Raw genomic sequence first — 20,372 nt, 5'->3', positions numbered from 1 at the left:
CCTGAGGGTTGCAGGGTCGCTCCCCGCCTCTTACCATCCAAAATCGCTGTCGTTGTGTCCTTGCGCAGGACACTTCACCCTTGCCCCCGGTGCCGTTCACACTGGTGAATGAATGATGAGGTGGTGGTCGGAGGGGCCGTAGGCGCAAACTTGCAGCCACGCTTCCGTCAGTCTACCCCAGGGCAGCTGTGGCTACGAAAGTAGCTTACAACCACCATTGTGAATTCATTATGGGTTCTCACTTCTCTGTGAAGCGCTTTGAGTGTCTAGAAAAGCGCTATATAAATCTAATCCATTATTATTATTATTATAATGTCAAATTGACAGTTTGCAAAAAAAAGTCCCCTTTCGACATCCTGCCGACCGTCTTTCATTTCTGTTGAGCTTTCATGGCATCTTACTTACTAAAGCAGTCACAGTAACAATCTAAATGTTATATTATCACTGCACCTTAAGCGTGATCTGAACACAGAAGTAAAGCACCACCCACCTCTGAACAATACGTGCAGCAGGCGTTTGCTGCAGAGATGTCACCTCTTCTCACGGCGAAAAATAATCCTTTCTTTTTGGTAGAACAACATGCCATGGCTTTGAACCTGATATTTTCATAAGGTAAACTTTCTTTTGTCCATTTCTGCTCGCTTGTGGCTCATCAGTAGCAAGTGAACTGCAGTCAAGTTCCCCCCGCTACGGTACGGGCCGAGTGTCAAAAAGGAAGTGTTCGCATCAATAGCCCGATAAAAAATCGAGTGCCACAATTGAAATGTATAGATAACGTGTTATTATCGCGTTAACTTTGACAGCCCTAGTTTATAGTTAGTAAAGCAAATAGTTGTTAGTGTTATGATATACTTCTCATGACATTCAAACGATCGCAACTGTACTGTTTGATTTGTCTTGGAAGACGATTCGCCGCTTATCCGAGTAGGCTTCATCAATTCGTGCTCATAGACTTAGATGGGTCAGATCTAGTCCAGTGGTTGGTGCCAAAACCCCAAATGACCCTGATGACAATGACCTGGATGAATGAGAAGTTTCTTAGACATCTGTTATAATATACCCACCGTAAATTCCGGACTATAAGCCGCTACTTTTTTCCTACACTTTGTACCCTGCGGCTTATAAAACGATTTCAGCAAATGTTTTGATTTTTCTTTACTGATGGCCATAATGCAATCAATTTAGAAGAAAAAAAAAAGCAAATACAGTGAGAAGGTGTTTTGTTTTTTATGCTATGGCTCTATCTTTTGGATGACTTAGCTCACTACAGTGTTTTTCTATTTTGTGCTTTCAACCCGAAGTGGAGTGCCGTTCAGTCTTCGAGCCTTCCACACTGTTTCTACTTGTATGGATTATTTTATCATAAATCCAAGCAACATTAGTAAGTCTTGCAGTATAACTAAAACTGTTTATACTTACTAAACTGTTCCATGTGTGATGTCTGTAGGAGTGTTTTCATGCGTATTTGTACGTGCTATTGTAATGACGCTAGCGTCCTTAGCATTAGCTCATTTGCTAACACGTTTATGAGTGTCTGTGTCAGTATTGTTACCTTACGACGGCATTCTTATTGTATTGTTTCAGTTTCACAAATTCTTAAGCTCAAGATTTTTTGGGGGATATGAGCTGTCTCTTGGCTAATTGATATGCTTCAGGTTGCAAGCAAACATTGTGATTGTCACAGTAAATTGAACCCTTTAAGATCCGACCAATATGGCTCGTTAGCTAATAGCTAGCAAGTCATACCTTAGTATTTACAACCGTTGGTCTGAAGAAACTGAATGTGAAGGACAGTGCTAAGAAGAACAAGCGGATATTATTCTTTGAATTAGAGAAATACATAATTGAAAAACATGTGCTGTGTGCACGTAACTGACTTGGCAAAGCAGTATGAACCTTGTGTACCATACTACAGCAGAAGGAGTCAACAAAAGACCATAGTCCCGCCTGCCGAAGGCGTTAAAATTATTTTTTAAAGGACGAAAATGTAACCATTAAAATATGGAGAAGCTGCTGACTTTGTTTGGCAGAGAAGCGGTTTGCAGAAGATACAGCAAAAGTCGCTCTCAAAGGTAAAATACAGTCCATAATTATCTCATTACTTCATAAGCCTCCTCGATTTGTTTGTAGTACATTGTATTGTATTGTTTATATATAATATTTGTTATCTAGAAGTTAGTTTTCCTATTGAAAAGCATGTTATATGTTAAAATGGTGGTTATGGGGGGGCCCGGGACTGAATTGCTAATCAGGTATCGACTATTAAGTTAGATTGCGCCATCTTGTTGTCCCTTGGTTGATTTTTGTGCATGAAATGAGAAGAGGAGGTAAACATGAGTGCTGCAAAGAGTGAAGAAATTGTCGATAAAACAGAAAAAGTCACCTCGACAGTATAGCAGTTTTCTGGTTCTAGGTTGTGTTGACATTTCCTTTCCTCTCTGCTTTGGTAGCTGAGGTGATTATAATCAAAGGAAGGTTACATTTTAAATAAAATTGTTTACATTAATATATGTTTCTCCTAGTCCTTATTTTCAATAGGTTAAAAAAATATATATTTTTATAGATATCGACCGATATAAAACACCTACAATATATTGTAATACAGTTTTCAGCCGCATCGCCCAGCCCTACTCGTACGGCAAAGGAGTACCACTGTAAGTAACACTGCTCGTTATTTACAGTGCCATGGTTTGTAGCTGTTGCTTTTTACACAACGCTGTGTATCATAACGAAAATTCAGGGCCGGTGCTTATTTAGCTAGAGTGTGGTATGTCCATGATGAAGGGGTTTTTACGTTTTTGATATAAAAACCCTGAGCTTTAAAAGCATTCATAGTGGAGCAAACAAGTGATGGAGATGTGTGATGTTGGGATTTTTTTTCACGCTTTGTGCTCATAAACAGGCTTTAGGAATGCATATATTACCGGTACTGTTACAACATCATTAAAAAGTCCATTTTACATGAGAGAGGACCTTTGAATGTTTCAATTCCATGTTGTGTTTTCAAGACTTGAGACTTACTGGCTGTCTAAATTGTTGGTTTGTTTACTCACATATTGGGGGCGGTATGGCGTAGTGGGTAGAGCGGCCGTGCCAGAAACCTGAGGATTGCGGGTTTGCTCCCTGCCTCTTACCATCCAAAAAATCGCTGCCGTTGTGTCCTTGGGCAGGACACTTCACACTTGCCCCCAGTGCCGCTCACACCGGTGAATGAATGAGTTGTAAAAATTAATGATGGGTTCTCACTTCTCTGTGAAGCGCTTTGAGTGCCTAGAAAAGTGCTATATAAATCGAATCCATTGTTATTATTATATTCATTGACCTATAAGTTAATGAAGCATCGCGCGGGGTTGCAGTTATAACATAATCAATCAATCAAAGTTTACTTATATAGCCCTAAATCAAGAGTGTCTCAAAGGGCTGCACAAACACCACTCACTTTGCATTTGTCATTTTGCATTAATTGTAAGCGGTAATTACATTAATGCTAAAATCACCAGAAAATCAGTCAAATCAATCGATTGTCAATTTGCAGCCTTGTAAGAGGAGACATGAAGTACAAAGGTGGTTGGCCCATTTGCTGACATTGATACACCTCTGTTACTGCCTAGTACATAGATCACTATCCATCGGTCAATATCTGGACCTATCTAAAGTATTTTTAAGTTTTGATAGAATTAATCGGCTTTTATAGACGTTACGATCGATCAGTTGCCTGTGAGTCAAGCCATCCCCCATGATACTACTCAGTCAATCAAGCGACTTATAGTCCAGAAATGATTTCAATTATTTTAAAATGACATGCTGCAGTAAAGTGTCGTTTGGCTCTTTATTCCTTTGTAGAGTTATAAGTCTGGGGAAAGAGCGAATAGAAACTGTTTAGAAAAGGTGTTGGCAATCTAAAGAAAGTGGGAATGTAATTGTTCAAGGATTATGTTTGTCACATCCATTGCAGGGCAATCAGATCAGCACATTGGTGTGCACCACAGCCAGGAAAGAGTACAAAGTACTAAAACACCACAATAAATAGGACAGCTACTGTGTTTTGTTATGGATGTGCTGCTCATTCCTAATTAGTGTTAGCTTCTGCGCTAATGAAGGGGGTCACGCTCACTTTGTCAATCAAAGCAGCTGCCAATCACAAATGTAACCAAATAGTCACTTGTACAATCCCCTCATATGTTGGACTGAAGAAATTGAGCCATCCACTAATGTCAACAACCTCCCAAGTATCTACTCATTTAAAACAAATAACAGTGCTTCCTGTAAAGTATTTATAGGTCTATGCCCCCTCACCGTCTCACATTGGCAGGCAACTTCCTGTTTCCTGTAGAGTGAGAGCGATGTCATGAGGAGCAGATATTCAGTATTAAATGTTAATATTTTTTTGTCAAGGTTTTACAAAAATAACGTGAATATTTGACAGACTGCTAACATTATGGCGTGCGCCTCATACGTCGTGGCGTGTAGTGTGCTTTAGTCGACATGCTAACAAGACCCTGATGGGAACTGGAACTGACAGTTTTTCTCCAGCATCAATTTAAAAAGCAGGGCTCTGCTGAATACAAAAGCTCCACTGTCTACTCATCCCCCTTCCCAGATGAATTATTACTGTCTGAATTCAAAATGTTTAAGATCCTTATTTGTCACGTTTCATCCGACAGGTCCCCCTTTAGCAAAAGGCAGAGCTTGTTGTCTTCAAGAGCAAAGAAAATTACAGGTGCCACTGTTTCACCTTACCCGTCACCCAATAGAGCTTTGTCCCCATCATCAAGCCCCGCCTCCAGCCTGGCCCAGTCCAGGTAAGCCAAAAAATGTAGTTTGTGTTCTCTTACTTCTCTATCAACATGATTTTGAATACTTATTGTATAGAATCCAGTGTTTGTGCAAAGTGTCTGGTGCATCGGTCATCTAGTCTCCTGCTGTCTTACAAAAAAATCCCACAATGTTAAGGGGAACTGCACTTTTTAGGAATTTTGCCTCTGTGAGAAAATCACACACGTTTATCTTTTTTTATGCATTCTAAATCATAAAAAAACGCCAGCAATAGGTGCCTAACATTGCAGGTAATGAGGCTTCGATCTATTCCGCCTATAAAGCGCTCTAAAAACCTCCGAAAACTCCATTAACATTTTATGCTGTCAGTATGTATGTAATGTCGTAATAGGCACATTCATCAATGCAATATTTACGTAATTTTCTAATTTTAAGCATTGCGGCGGGGTATTGATTTCACAGCGCACATCACAACATCTTCAACACCAACTAATCATGGCAGAATTCATGATAGTCAACAACGACTACTTTAGGACAAATGACGATCAGAACCTTTTTAATTTTTGAGCCTGAAAATAAGTAGAATAAATTTTAGATGCTGAGTGATAATCCGATCATGCTATAGTGAAACACTAATCATCCTGTAGCAGTAGTGCTAAGTGCTAAACAAGAAATACGCACATAAAAAAACAATCACTTACTGTACAATGTCTGCTCTCGCTGAGATAATGACTGATGGGATGTTATATATTTCAGCACGATAATTGTTCCCTGTTCAGATGATGAAGTAATCATAATCCTGACTCCTCAGATTAAAAAAAAAAAAATGTTTGCACAAATGAGAATATTGTTGTATCTTTCGAGCGATGTTTTTGAGTCTAAGTTGAATTTCAAAGTTGACCAACTTCTCGATTTATAGACACAACCTTCTACTATAAAAGTACCTTTTACTAACTCCAAGGTAGGGTTGTACGGTATACGGTATTGGTATAGTACCGTGATACTAATGAATCATATTCGGTACTATACCGCCTCTAAAAAGTACCGGTACCAAAATATTGGTATCGGGACGACACTACCCCAAGGCGATGTGCCAGCTCAGTAGGCCAAAGCTGCATAAATTAGTTACCTAAGTGATCAATGCACCGTGTTACCAAAAATACTTCCTTGGCATTAGTTCTTATAATAACAGTGTCGCTAAAACGTGGTTAATTGGCCTGTCACAACATGTAAATAGATTACCCCCATTAGCTACATTGTTAGCCGTCTAATACAACTCATTTTACAATTTATACTACACAAAAAAAAGAAGATGTGTTCTCATCTCCCATAGGGATTGTGAGTGATAGGCAAAACAAAAACAAGTGCAATTCCCATTTAATAAGTGGATGACTTGAGTTCAAAGTGATATTCTCCGATGTCCACAATTGATGATATCTTATGGATGCTGTAGTATTATGTGTATTCTTCACTTTCTGCTCTTTGCCTCTTTTTTTGACTGCGCCACATTCCACTTTAAACATTTTAGAACATATCATGCATATTGTATAACTTTCCCGTTAATCCTTCTCTTCTTCCTGTCTAACAATGGTTTTCCTCTCGTCACCCTCTGCAGGGGTGCTTCTCAGGAGAAAGAAGAGCCAGTATCATCCTCAATAGTATCAGCTGTTCAGTCAAAAATAACTCAGGTGTGTATCCTACAATATTTTTATTTTGTATTTATTTTACAATAAATATTATATATTTATTGTATTTCTGAACTGTACTTATGGATCATACCTGTCAACCAAAAACGGGTAACTCCCGTTGTGACAGTCTCCAGCTGTCGGGTGGGTTCTCAGGACCATCAAAGACGAACATAGCTGCGGGCAGGTTTAGACTTCTTTATTATTGCAAATAAACCTTTGTCTTCTTTCGCCGGGCGCTTTTCAGCTCCGGCTCCACCTGCTTCACGCTCCGCCGCCTGCTTTTCAGCCGCGTGCGTCTTCGCCTCCCTCTGGCTCTCCTGCGCGCTCGCTCCGCATCCGCTTCTCTCTGTGTCTATCTCTGGCTCTCTCTCTTCTCCCCGTCTCTCTCCGTCTCCTTCTCTTCCCTGTCCTCCTCTGCTGCTCCCCTTTTATTCAGTGAGAGGAGGTTAATTAATTTTGCCCAGCTGCCCGATCCACGCACCTGCAGTCCATTTTGATTGCGCCGGCGTGCTCCGCCTTGCTGCTCGCTCGTCGTCCACGCCTCCTCGCCGCCATCTTGGAGCGGGCTCCGGTGTGCCCTGCTTCGCTGTCGGGATGCCGGCCACGCCTCTTCGCCGCCATCTCTGAGTCGGTCCCGGCGGGACACGCCTCGCTGTCGGTCCGCCGGCCCCGCCTCCCCACACCCGTATTTTGACCTTTCTTGTCGTTCTCATATTTTTCTTTGTTTTAACATTGATGAAAAAAATAATACTATCTACTAATGCCGGAGGAGTGCAGCTTCTGGTCCGCTCGTCAACACATCCTTTTCCCAGTCAAGTTAGCCCTGCAAATTAGATGTTACCCTAATTGTCACCTGTTTTCCGTAAATTATCCCTTATTTCCCAATGCAAATGTTATGTATGATAAGGATAATATACGGTAACCGGTATATATTTTCAAACATTTTCTGAAAACTGTCGAAATCAGAATAAATTATGGCTCGATCAAATTGTTTTGAACAGGGTTATTCAAACTTTTTTACTGTCGGTCGCATACTGAAAAATCACAGGTTGCAGGCGCCTGTTTGATATTTTCACTTTCAAAACAGATATATGGAATTTTTTTAAAGAAAAAAACACCCTGCATGTCAGCTTTGGTGTTATTAACATTTTAAATGTTTTCTTTAATTGTTTTGTTATGGTTTGTCTTATTGCAGAGTTTTTTGTAATAATTAGGGGTGTCCCGATACAACTTGTTTTCCTTCCGATACAGATATTATACATCTTGAGTATTGGCCAATAACGTCATTAATCTCATGCAATATCAGCACGGATCATAGTACATACTTACAGCATATTATTTTTTAGTGTGGAATGTTAGAAATTCCTTGATCACCGAAATTACATAAGAGAACAACGGTAGTTATGAAAAACACTAACCCTATGACAGATTTATGCTTTTGAAGTGGAGCAATAATTTGTTTTTGGCGAAACATAATGGTCAAGATAATTCATTAGATTAGGGTCATGATGCAGTAAATCAACTGATGGGGACACATTTGTTACTGGATATTTTCTAATACGCTTCTGCCTTAAAGACTTTGTCTATAAGTAAGATGCAACTATAATTATTTGATACTTGTTTATATTGACAAATGTCATGTTTTAGACTCCCTAAACCTATTGTTTAAGGAGACTTGTTACGAATGTTTGTGTGCTTTGTTGTTGTGGAGCTTCTTGCTCCTAGTAGCCTATATAGCATACCATGCTTAGTTTTTGTAAATGACTTCACTTAAATACTATAAAAGATCAACCTTGTGTGCTTATTAAAGCACATTTAGTTATTAATTGGCTGTTCAGCTTTGCACAAGTAAACACAACACTGTAGGACTGCTTGTATGGTAGCTCAAATCAGAGATTTGAGATGTAAGACAAAATCATTCGATACTTGTTTTTTTGCAGATATCGAACCAATATCAGTATTTGATTCGGATACCCCTAGTGTTCGTATTTTTAGAATGTGCCACAGGCCAGTAAAAAAATAATCTGTGGGCTGCATTTTGGAAACCTTTGCCCTAGAGGTCCCTCTGTATTAAAACTAACGCCAAATGCATTTATTATCCCTTTTTGTTTAGAAAACTACTGTGGCTCAGCCACGGAAGGAATCAAAACAGAATTAGGACAGTCCACACTTGGTTTGATACAATCTGGTGGCTCGAAGCTTCACATTAAAGCTGGTTTACTGAAAAAACGTTTCGCAAGGGCATTGCCCTTATTAGGACCGAATTTGGAGTAAAAGTGTGGCATTGGTGAGAATGAATAGCAAGAACGCACCCCATCCAGTATTCAAAAACATGTTTTTAATATGTAGTTTGGAGCACGAAACAAATCGGTGGCCTCACTAGGTAGAAGGAAAGCATTTTATTTGGGCAATTTGCCGTTACCCATATAATTAAACCATAAAGCTATACATAAATGTTGGAGATACTGTACATTATGAGTGGCTGGATAGTTCAATAGGCTATGAAGTCTGCTCTCCGAACAAAGGGAGGAGGGTTCAAATCCTAGTTCGGGTTTATGGTAACGTATACTATTATCAGCGTTTCATGTATTTTACCATACTGGCCCTTGGTCAAAGGTAATTAAGGACCCCTGCTGTAGACTAACTGGTTTGAAATGGGATGAGGTGGCTATAATGTCAGTACTACTGTCTACAAGCAAACCCATTTGTCACACGAAGCCTGCATTCACTCACCCAAATATACTGTGACCTTGGTCAACATTATTTCTGCTCCACCTTGTTTAACATTACAGTGTCAAATTTATGGCCGTCATCAGGCTGCTTTCCATAATCGGATGCACCTGCACGTCCTATACGGTTGCTGGAGAAAAAAAATGTATGATTTGTGAGAAGCTGTAGACTGGAATGTTTAAGGAAAGGAAAGGAATAGCTAGTTATTTAGTGGTTACCAAGCTTGTGTGTCCCCGCTCATGTTTCGAGTAATGACTGACCGCTGATAGAACCATGCGTCCCAGGATTTAAAACATTACCTGCTTGTATCACAGCACGCCTCCCAACATCCCGCTGTTTCTCTGCAGAGTGAACATAGTCGCAGCCACTTATTACAACTTAAACCCCCCCTTCTGTGATGTTTTACAAACACACCCTGAATAATTCAGCAGCTTTTAATAGCCTCGTTGCTATTCGCCTCATACCGTCTCGTCATTGTCGTCGTGTTTGCTTTTCTTCTCCCGTCTGCTCGTCTTTTCTGCTGTCGGTTTGTTTCATACGCAGTGTAAAGAATCCATTACACAGTGTGAGTATCTTATACACCTGCACTCCATCAATTGCACAATTGCCTTCTCCGCTTTAAAATGGTCCGAAAGACAAAGCTGAGATAGCTGGTGTTTACTACCACATTTTCCAGTGGTTGCTGAAAGGTGGTACAGTGGAACCACGGTGGATCCTCGATTTTACGAACTTAATTGGTTCTTAAAAGGGTTCGCAAATACAACTTAAAAATTTGACTTAGTATACTAAATGCATTGCAGGTCTTGCTGGCCTCTGAGTAGCTTATTTACACGGCTGAATGCAAGACTCTGCTAAAGTTTTTTGTTTTTTTACAAGAAGTTCAAAACATAGCGTGAACGGGCTGCATCATGACTGCCATAACTGTCATGATCACTTCAGGAAAAAAACCGATTTGGTGAGGTTTTTCTCGATTAAACATCACTTTAACGCCATCTCTTTATACACTTTGGTGTATTCGCAGCACATTGACTGCTAAGTTTGTATCAAAGCAAGTTTTATTCTGTTAAACACTTTAGCGTTAGCCAAGCTGGCTCTGGGCTCCAAACAGCATACAGTATTTTGGAAAAAACATGTTGTCTGTTTACTTTACACAAAACCTCTGGCCAACACGGATGGCTACCGCAAGGGGTGTCAAATAAAATCGATTTTCGATTCTTTTTTTGTAACGATCTTAAACGATTAAAATGTTTTGGGGTTTTTTCAAATATGTTGATTTCTTTATACCTGTACTGTCCAGCCACTCAGGTAAATCATATTGTTGATCTAGATTCCAATATCTGCTGTACAGAGTTACTTTAGAAAAGAGAAGTATGGGATACTTCTCTTGTTGCCTTATTTGTATTTGACTATTAAATGTTTAGGTATAATTTCATTAAACAAACCCAGTTTTCTTTTAAGTAATATATCAATTCATCACAGCTGTTTATTTTATTGAGGAATGTAGTTAATCATACAACTGGCACCCAATGTTATTAAAGTATTGATTTTGAGTCAAGAAAGGTTTTGAATCGAGAATTGCAACTTACAGTGGCATTCTTTTTTATTTGTTTCAGTTTCACAAATTCCTCAGTGAATTCACCAAAACATCACCGTGGAGTTTTGAGTCTGTTTAGTTGATTGGAGCGCTAACTTTCGCAGCTAGTGGGTCCATGACTATGACTGTATTGTTTGATCTGCCGTTTTACTACAGAAACTGTTGGGAAACAATCAAGGTATGTCAGACTTTCCTCAAGATGGTTAAGATACCTTTGAGGGTGGGGCGTGGTCACACAACTTCATCACATAATTTGCATAATTTGCTATGATGATATGGTTTTCTTTAAAGAGGCTCAAAAAATGCACACACATATATTTCAAAACATATCTATTATTAATTACCGTATTTTTCTGACTAGAAGTCGCAGTTTTTTTCATAGTTTGGCCGGTGCGACTTATATATGTTTTTTTCCTTTTTTTTAATGCATTTTCGGCAGGTGCGACTTATACTCCGACAAATACGGTAGTATTAACTAGGAGTGTAACGGTTTTGTAGATACCGCGGTATTTCGGTTTCAAAGTCTTTACAATAATACCGTGACACCTGACGGTTTCACACAAAATCTTGGTGTGTAGTTTTTCCGGGCGCTTTAGCATTGGCGGGTCTGAAAATAAACTACATCCCCCAGAATCCTCTGAGTGTGGGGACGTGGAATGCCGTAAGCAGGAAGTGAAGTGTGTTCGTAGTCGATGATAGTAGTTGTTGTTGCAGCGCAGCGCATCAAGGTAATCATCCAAAAATGTTCAACGCGGGAAATTGGAGGAAATGGAAAAACTACTACCGGTATATAAATCCTGAAGCCATCCACCCTTGTTTTCACCACTTGGTTCTCTGGATCTGGAGCCTATGAGCTGAGCCGCACTTGGGCAGAAGGCAGCTTACACCCTGGATATGTCGCCTTCTCATAATCTGTCATCCAGAAAATGTATTTGAAGCCAACATCAGTTTGTGAGTTATTTACATTATTAAAATGTAAATTGTTAATTACTTGTCTGAGAAACAACATATTCCAGACTGATAAAAAGATGTCCACTGTGGAGGACACTGCTTCTCAGAAAGTAAAAGTTGAAAGACACTAAAGTGAACATTTGGATGTTTACATCGTCACTTTAAAGACACTCAACTGTAAGTTTTGTTTAATAGTTGCTTGAAACAGTGGATGTTCCTGCACTATTGTTTGCACTTACAAAATCATGTTTGTAGTTTGTGTTAACTTACAGTAAGTGTGTTCCCGCCACTTCATTTTACACACTATAACCTTTTTAAATCATTTTGTTTTTGGACATGTACCGCTATAATATTATACCGTGGCCTTAATGCTTTAATATAGTACCATGGGATTTGATACCGTTACATGTCAAGTATTAACATATATTTGCCATATTTTCAATTGTTGCTTCGTATTGTACAATATACTTTGAGATGTTTTCAAGTGTTTAGAGACTTTTAATTACTTTTTTATGAAAAACGACTCGTAACAAATCGTGCATATTTTTCTTGTGTTATTATAGAATGTACTCGTGTTTAGAAAGTCTACTTTTGTCACTGATGAAAGAGACAAGCTGTAGCGAGCATGACGTCACACTTGCTTCGCTCTGCTGCTCCAGTTGGACTTTCTCTCCTTAAAAGCCACCACTGTCATCTTAATATTTGCACATTTTGTACAAAACCCAAAACCAGTTAATTTGGCACGTTGTGTAAATGGTAAATAAAAACAGAATACAATGATTTGCAAATCCTTTTCAACCTATACTGCCAAGACTAGATATTTAATGTTCTAACTGAGAAACTTTTTTTCTTCTTTTTTTTTGTAAATAATCATTAACTTAGAATTTAATGGCAGCAACACATTGCAAAAAAGTTGGCACAGGGGCATTTTTACCACTGTGTTACATGGCCTTTCCTTTTAACAACACTCAGTAAACGTTTGGGAACTGAGAACACCAATTTGTGAAGCTTTTCAGGTGGAATTATTTCCCATTTTTGCTTGATGTACAGCTTAAGTTGTTCAACTTACGTTGTCATATTTTACACTTCATAATGTGCCATACATTTTCAATGGGAGACAGGCAAGCCAGTCTAGTACCCGCACTCTTTTACTATGAAGCCACGCTGTTGTGACACGTGCAGAATGTGGCTTGGCATTGTCTTGCTGAAATAAGCAGGGGTGTCCATGAAAAAGACCTTGCTTGGATGGCAACATGCAGTATGTTGCTCCAAAACCTGTATGTACCTTTCAGCATTAATGATGCCGTCACAGATGTGTAAGTTACCCATGCCTTGGGCACTAATACACCCCCATACCATCACAGATACTGGCTTTTGAAATTTGCGCCTATAACAAAATCCGGCTGGTTCTTTTCCTCTTTGGTCCGGAGGACACGACATCCACAGTTTCCAAAAACAATTTGAAATGTGCACTTGTCAGACCACAGAACACGTTTCCACTTTGCATCAGTCCATCTTAGATGAGCTCGGGCCTTTACACACTGATGTCGGCTTTTGATGCAGTACCACTTGAGGGATCAAAAGTCACAGGCATTCAATGTTACGTGCAGTGATTTCTCCAGATTCTCTGAACCTTTGAACGATATCACGGACCGTAGATGGTGAAATCCCTAAATTCCTTCCAATGGCTTGTTGAGAAATGTTGTTCTTAAACTGTTGGACAATTTGCTCACGCATTTGTTCACAAAGTGGTGACCCTCGCCCCATCCTTGTTTGTGAATAACTGAGCATTTCATGGAAGTAAATAATAAATAAATGATAAATGGGTTATACTTGTATAGCGCTTTTCTACCTTCAAGGTACTCAAAGCGCTTTGACAGTATTTCGCTGCTTTTATACCCAATCATGGCACCCACCTGTTCCCAATTAGCCTGTTCACCTGTGGGATGTTTGGAACATCCCACAGTGTTTGATGAGCATTGCTCAACTTTCTCAGTCTTTTTTGCCACTTGTGCCAGCTTTTTTGAAACATGTTGCAGGCATCAAATTCCATATGAGCTAATATTTTCAAAAAAATTAAAGTATTTTCTCAGTTCCAACATTAAATATCTTGTCTTTGCAGTGCATTCAGTTGAATATAGGTTGAAAAGGATTTGCAAATCATTGTATTCTGTTTTTATTTACGATTTACACAATGTGCCAACTTCACTGGTTTTGGGTTTTGTAGATTGCTGTCAGTGGGTATATCTGGGATATATTAAAGTTACACCCACATCGCAGACATGCTAACAACGCTCCAGACAATGTCGTGTGTCTCGTTTACAACCGGTTTTGTTTCGGCATCGTTGTTTTCGGTGATCAAAGTCTTTTTTCGGTGACAGTTTTCATTGCATCACTTGCCAATAGTGCACAAATAATAGGCTATATACCGTATTTCCTTGAATTGCCGCCGGGTATATAGTATGCGCCTGCCTAGAAATACCGCCGGGTCAAACTCGTTTCGCAAAATAATTAGCGCGTGCTTAGCATTACCGCCGGCTCAGGATTAACGCCGGGTCAAACTCGTTTCGCAAAATATTATTTTTATTAGCGCATGTTTAGAATTACCGCCGGGTCAAACTCGTTTCGCAAAATAATTAGCATATGCCTAGAATTTCCGACAGGTCAAACTCGTCATGTCACGAGTGACACTTCACCTGTCATCATTTTCAAAATGGAGGAGGCTGATTTCAATAATTTGAAATCGCATGAAGGGAAGAAGATTAAGAGCTATTCAGTAGGATTTAAGGTCCAAGCTATTGAATATGCTAAAAAGAACAGTAAGCAGCTATGTTTTATTAATATACCATAGCTGCATGTTTCAAATATGAGTCATTAAATGACTCCCGCCTCCTGGTAGTAGAGGGCGCTAGTGATCCTTCTTGCGACTACTCAGCTGCAGAAGAAGTGACAACAAGCAGCAACAGTGAGCAGCGATCGTTTATTTTTTTCTCTCGCTTGCACTTTTAACATGGAGGATTACATATCTAAAATAAAACAGTTTTCTAAACTGGACTTTCAATCGAAGCAGGAGGTAATAATTAAAGGAATATCTCCATCGAGACAGAGAGACTTTTAAAACTGAAGAAAGATAAGGAAGACTTCTATAGACAAGTTATCTATGCTTTTGTTCAGAAGGAGCTGCGCATGGACTTCATTTATAAGTAAAGGTAAGACCATAATAACGTTTTTTTTATTAAATGTGCTTTTCATGATGGTATCCTTACATCACACTCAAATTTATAAGCGCAGGCCTAAATTTACCGCAAGCCTTTGGTAAGCGCCGGAGTGAGAAGAGGTTTTAAAATAATTAGCGCATGCTTACTTACATTTACCGCATGCCTTTGGTAAGCGCCGGAGTGAGAAGAGGTTTTAAATTAATTACCGCCCCGGCGGCAATTCAAGGAAATACGGTATATAAATTCTTACTGTAACGAGCTGCTTGTGGTAATGTTTTATGTACGTGTAGTTTTGATTTGATGTTAAATTTTCCATGATCACAAACACACTGTTAGTGCATGAAAGCTTATTGGCGGAGAATGTGGAAGTGTTGTTGTGTGTTGGGAAACACAGAGGCAAAAGTGTTTGCACGGGAGGTAAAACAAAAAAAAATCTTATGTTTGTTATCATAAGATTGGCAATACAAGTTAAAATTGTCTGACTTCTTCTGAGGACTACAAAACATATTACTTTAATTTGTTTTCAGGTAAAAACCCATTATTTTCAAGGTGTGGCAGCTATTATATAGCCAGGGCCGTGCGTTACACTCAGTTACATTAAGGGGAAACCCTGTATGTAAATAAACATGTTTTAGCTTATGCTAGAATTTTATTTGTTGATTTCAGCTCAGCTTTTAATACAGTGCAAATTCACATACTCTTGGAGAAGCTCAAAGACATGAGTGTAAACTCCACCTTGATCAAATGGTTCCACTCTTTTTTAACAAACAGAACACAGCAAGTGAAGGTCAACAGAACACTGTCAGACACCAAACACTGCAACACAGGCGTCCCACAGGGTTGCATTGTATCACCAACACTGTTTACATTGTACACCAATGATTGTAGGACTGTACACCCTAACAATTATATGGTGAAATTTGCGGACGATACCGTGCTCCTAAGCCTTCTACACAAGGATACGGACCCCTCTGTGTACCAAGACGAGATAGACCTATTTATTAGGTGGTGTGATACCAACCATCTTATTCTAAATATGACCAAGACACAGGAAATGGTTTTGGATCCGAGGAAAGTGACTGACCATGAGCCAGTGGTCATCAAAAATCAGGAAATCACCCAGGTATCCTCATATAAATATTTAGGGGTTCATATTGATAATCTTCTCTGCTGGAAGACACATATTGACAAACTGTGCAATAGACTGCAACAGAGGCTATATTTTTTGCGAAGATTAAGATTGTACGGCGTAAGCAGCCACATCATGATGATTTTCTACCGTGCCATTGTAGAGAGCATCATTAGATACGGGATCACCTCATCGTTTGGCAACCTAACCGTTAAGCTAAAAAGCAAACTGGCCGGCATGCATAAAACGGCAATGAAAATCGTAGGGAGGAAAGAATATGAGCCTATACAGAGCATCTATGAGCAGGCAGTTAGGAAAAAAGCTAAGAAAATTATTTCCAACTCACAACACCCACTCTTCCCTGAATATGGAACCCTGCCATCAGGGAGAAGACTCCGGGTCCCACTATGCAAATCTAACCGCCTTAAATTATCATTTGTCCCAGCCTCCATTAAGCTGACCAACAATGTGCAATAGAATGTTAATACATAGGTTAGCACTTTTTTAGCACATAGCACTTTAGCACATAGCACTGTAGCACATAGCACTTTAGAACTAAGCACTTTAGCACACAGCACTTTATCCATGAGCTCTAGTGCAATGCACACTGGTACTTTATCTTTATCTCCATACTGTAGATTTTATGCCTACATCAAAGTGCCACCTATGTCTATCAAGCTCCATGTTCTGATGTTTAATTGTTAGTTGTGGTTGTGTCTGTGCTTGTGTTTTTGTTCTGTTGTTTGTGGGTATGTTAAGAAAGCAATGATGCACTGTGCCCAAGACAAATTTCCCCGCGGGGACAATAAAGTTGAACCTTGAACCTTGATGTACAAAATATTTTTGTGTAAGAAAACTCATTTCACAACGTGTATATCTGAAGCTTATAGTTCGGTTTAGCTAATATATGGAAAACTATTTTTTCTTCTAAAATTTAGTGGGTGCAGCTTTATAGTCTGGAAAATACGGTTGATGGTTGTCGCTTGATGATGCTCTGTGAAAATTTCATGGGAAGAAAAAAAAAAGGTTAGTCCTACATGTACAAATATACACACACAAGTGTCTGTGGTATAATGAATGAACCTCAAATCAACTTTACCTGTAAATCTTGCCGTGTGGATCCAAAGGTTGAGGAGCAACAGATTAAAAAAAAAGATAGCAAGTCTTAAGATGGTGCTAGCTGCATGCACAGGTGAAAAGCTAATGAAAGGCAGAAAAAGGAATGAGAAACTCAAAAGGCTTCAAGCAGGTCTTTATGGCAGAATGATGGCAGCTGGTGCTCTGACTCCTGCCCACCTTGACACTACTCACTGTGAAAGAGGAGGGTTTCGTGCAAGCAGAATGTCAGTGCAAGTCATCACAGACAAGTGTGTGTGTGTGTAGTGTACAGTTCCAGTCACTGGGGGCCACTGAAATGGCCTTTTGAGCGATGCGATATGACAGTTTCACCCCCTCTGTGATTACAGCTGTTAATTTGTCTCATCTGTCAGCAGAGCTCTTGGGGGGGGGTGTATTTGTCCATGTGCAAACGAACCACTCCCAGGATGTGAGCTAGAGTATCCCTGGAGGAAGGCAAAGGAACATGTAAACTAAAGGTGTTCTTTGGCATTTAGACTGGGATATAGCATATGTTTATGTGTGCCTCCTTAAAGGAAGGCAGGAGGTGCAATCAAAAGAAGAAAATATGTTTTCTCACTATGCAGCAGCTATGAAAATATCTTTCCCTCTAGCGTGCAAAGGGCTTCACACGCGTGTAACTTGAGCGTCTGTGCCGTTTCCCTCCGAGCTGGTAAAACCCCAGTTAGCATCCACAAAGTTGTGTGCTTAAGGAGATCGGCCGGCTTCTTATCAAGGGTGTTTGTGCAAAGCCAGGCGGATACTAGAAAGCAGAACAATGGAAGACAGTGAGGGGCTGGGGACATAACAGGGGGTTCTATCGGCATCAGTAGTACCACCATTTGTAAGGTCAGAGGTCATGTTAAGGCCTGGTTACCATTTTCGTTCATCTTATTTGTGTCCGGACCCTAACTGAATGCACACTTCCCAGTACACCGAGACAGTCGTGCTGAAAAAGAAGAAGGCATATGGAATGATTAATATTAGGTCATTTCCTTCAACTGGACCACTTTTGCGCTTGCCTCAGTTCAAAGCAATCAGCTTTTAAATTCCAAATAGTCGAGTTGAAAACGGTGAAAATAATCTTTAATCGCTAAACGCATCAGTTGGATTGAGAAACGCTAACAAACAACGATGGACGATGTATTTACTTCTTGGTATGTGACAGACAGCTGCGATTTAGGAGAAACATTTTAGTCGAGAAGAGACTGAGGACAGTAAAAAAGAGCAGCTGCAACAAAGTGGAGACTGTGGAGTAAAGTACTACAACACCCAGAGATAAGTAACAGCTAAAGTAAGCTAAAGGTGGCCTGTTTGTTTTTGTTAAATAGTACCTTATAGTACCAACATTTGCTGATGGAAAAGCATGTCACTGGAACAACAGTTGAAGGTAAGACATACTTACAAGAACTTACGAGAACATTTTGGAGAGTTCAGTCCTTCTAACTTTGGGGAAGGTTTATGAGTAGGTAGCGTGCAAGTCAACACAGCATGTTGAGACGTGTAATCCAGTCCATTGCATGAATGTTCCTGGTAGACATTCCAAGACTACTTCATCATGGGAGCTGTTTTCCTCATTGAGCCTCGTTTCTTTCTGTCACTCTCTCTTTAGGATCTGATGGCCAAAGTGCGAGCCATGTTGGCCTCCTCCAAGACCTTCCAGCCTCCCACTTCCTGAAGGCATCTTGACCGTCTACTAACCAGCAGCACTCTCCAATGTCATGGAGATTTCTCCGACTGAGTTTGAATTATTTCTTTTAATCATTCATCTTGTTCAAAAATCTGTACATTGGGAGGTACTAAAGACCAGAATAAAATATCTAGTCTGACTGCCTTAATTGATGGATCATGTTGACTTTTTATGTATCAAATGTTCTCTTTTGCTTCAACAACACTTGCCAACTTGTGTTGTTAGTCACATATCCACAGGCCTTGATGCGCCTTCTGTGAAGGATCTTTGATCAGTTCTGTCACTCTCTACCTTTTTCCCTTCAAGCACCTCACTTTTCTATGTGGGATGTTTTCATTTTGTACTTCTGTTAGCTTCAACGTGAATGACCATGAATTTTTGTTTTCGATCTGTTAATAAAGTTCAATGAATGATCTACTTGAAGCCTGTTGTCGTTGGTCGCCACTCAGCCCGTGTCAATGCCATTGCTGATAAAATTAAGTTCATAGTCTGACATCCTCAGGGTGTTTGCGTCTGAAACCTGTGACCCAGTGGGCAGTTAAATCAGGGTGCGGAAATCATTCCCAGACTTCTCTCGAACGACCGCAGGCAGAGTGCAAAGCTCATAAAAGATTAAATGTTCAGAAAGATAACTGTTAAAGGCCCAGCAGAGCCGTAAGATGATTGGCAATAAGTATTGTTATGGACAAGCCATAAAGAGACCCGAGAAACAGATGTTTGTCCACAAACACAATTTAAATACACAGTTTACTTTACTGTTTTTAAAACTCTCTAAATGCAGACGTTTTATTAAATAAAGCAATGACGACAATATTACACTTCACATGTAATTAAGGTACATGTGTTGAAATGTTTAGGAAATGTACGACTTCGTCCCACTGAGGTGGGCAACTGACTAATCCAGTCTAGGACCACCGTTTCTTATCTTTGCAAAAATAAAAAATTAAGATCACCTTTAGCTTCAAAAATCCATTACTGGTAATAGAAACAATGCCCTCATAATTAAGACTAATTACTATTTTTTGTTTTTTTGGGGGCGTGGGGGTGTTAAGTTTTTTGTTGTACTGGTTATTGGGCAGTGGGCACATTGTTCTTCTTTTTTGAAGTTGTAAAAAAAAAAGCTTATTCACAAATAAAGTTTGAAGGACTATTAAGGTGAAAATAAAATGCCATATAAAGTAAAACAAAATATATTGTAATGTAAACTTTATTCCAGGAAAAAGTAGGATTAAAGTGATTCTTGACAATAAAAAATATATTTTTTCTCTAAAATATAAGAGGTTTGTGGTTCTCGTATTATATTTACCGGTGCCATTTTTGTAGGGGTGCAATAAAAAATCAATTCACATCCGGATCGCAATTCTTTCTCATCCCAATTCTAAATCGATTCATTCATCCATCTATTTTCTACCACTTGTAATTTTCAAAAATCAATTAAAAAAAACAACTTTTTGTTTTGTCACACATTTTTAGAAATACG

General features: G+C 39.5%; 1 protein-coding gene across 2 annotated transcripts in view; it reads left to right on the top strand.

The window, feature by feature from the left end:
* Positions 1–19,309, top strand: part of sfswap (splicing factor SWAP) — a 118,654-nt gene extending 99,345 nt beyond the window's left edge. For both annotated transcript variants that reach the window (XM_061927106.1, XM_061927105.1), the window contains 3 exons: positions 4,665–4,802; positions 6,392–6,464; positions 18,815–19,309. In XM_061927106.1, coding sequence (XP_061783090.1) covers positions 4,665–4,802; positions 6,392–6,464; positions 18,815–18,880 — 277 coding nt within the window. In that variant the 3' untranslated portion in view covers positions 18,881–19,309. The remainder of the gene's footprint in view (positions 1–4,664; positions 4,803–6,391; positions 6,465–18,814) is intronic.
* The last annotated feature ends 1,063 nt before the right edge of the window (positions 19,310–20,372 follow it).

The sequence above is a fragment of the Nerophis lumbriciformis genome, linkage group LG32 (assembly GCF_033978685.3).
Source record: "Nerophis lumbriciformis linkage group LG32, RoL_Nlum_v2.1, whole genome shotgun sequence".
Taxonomy (NCBI): domain Eukaryota; kingdom Metazoa; phylum Chordata; class Actinopteri; order Syngnathiformes; family Syngnathidae; genus Nerophis; species Nerophis lumbriciformis.
The sequence above is the reverse complement of the archived record's forward strand: the minus strand, read 5'-3'. Positions and strand labels throughout refer to the sequence as shown.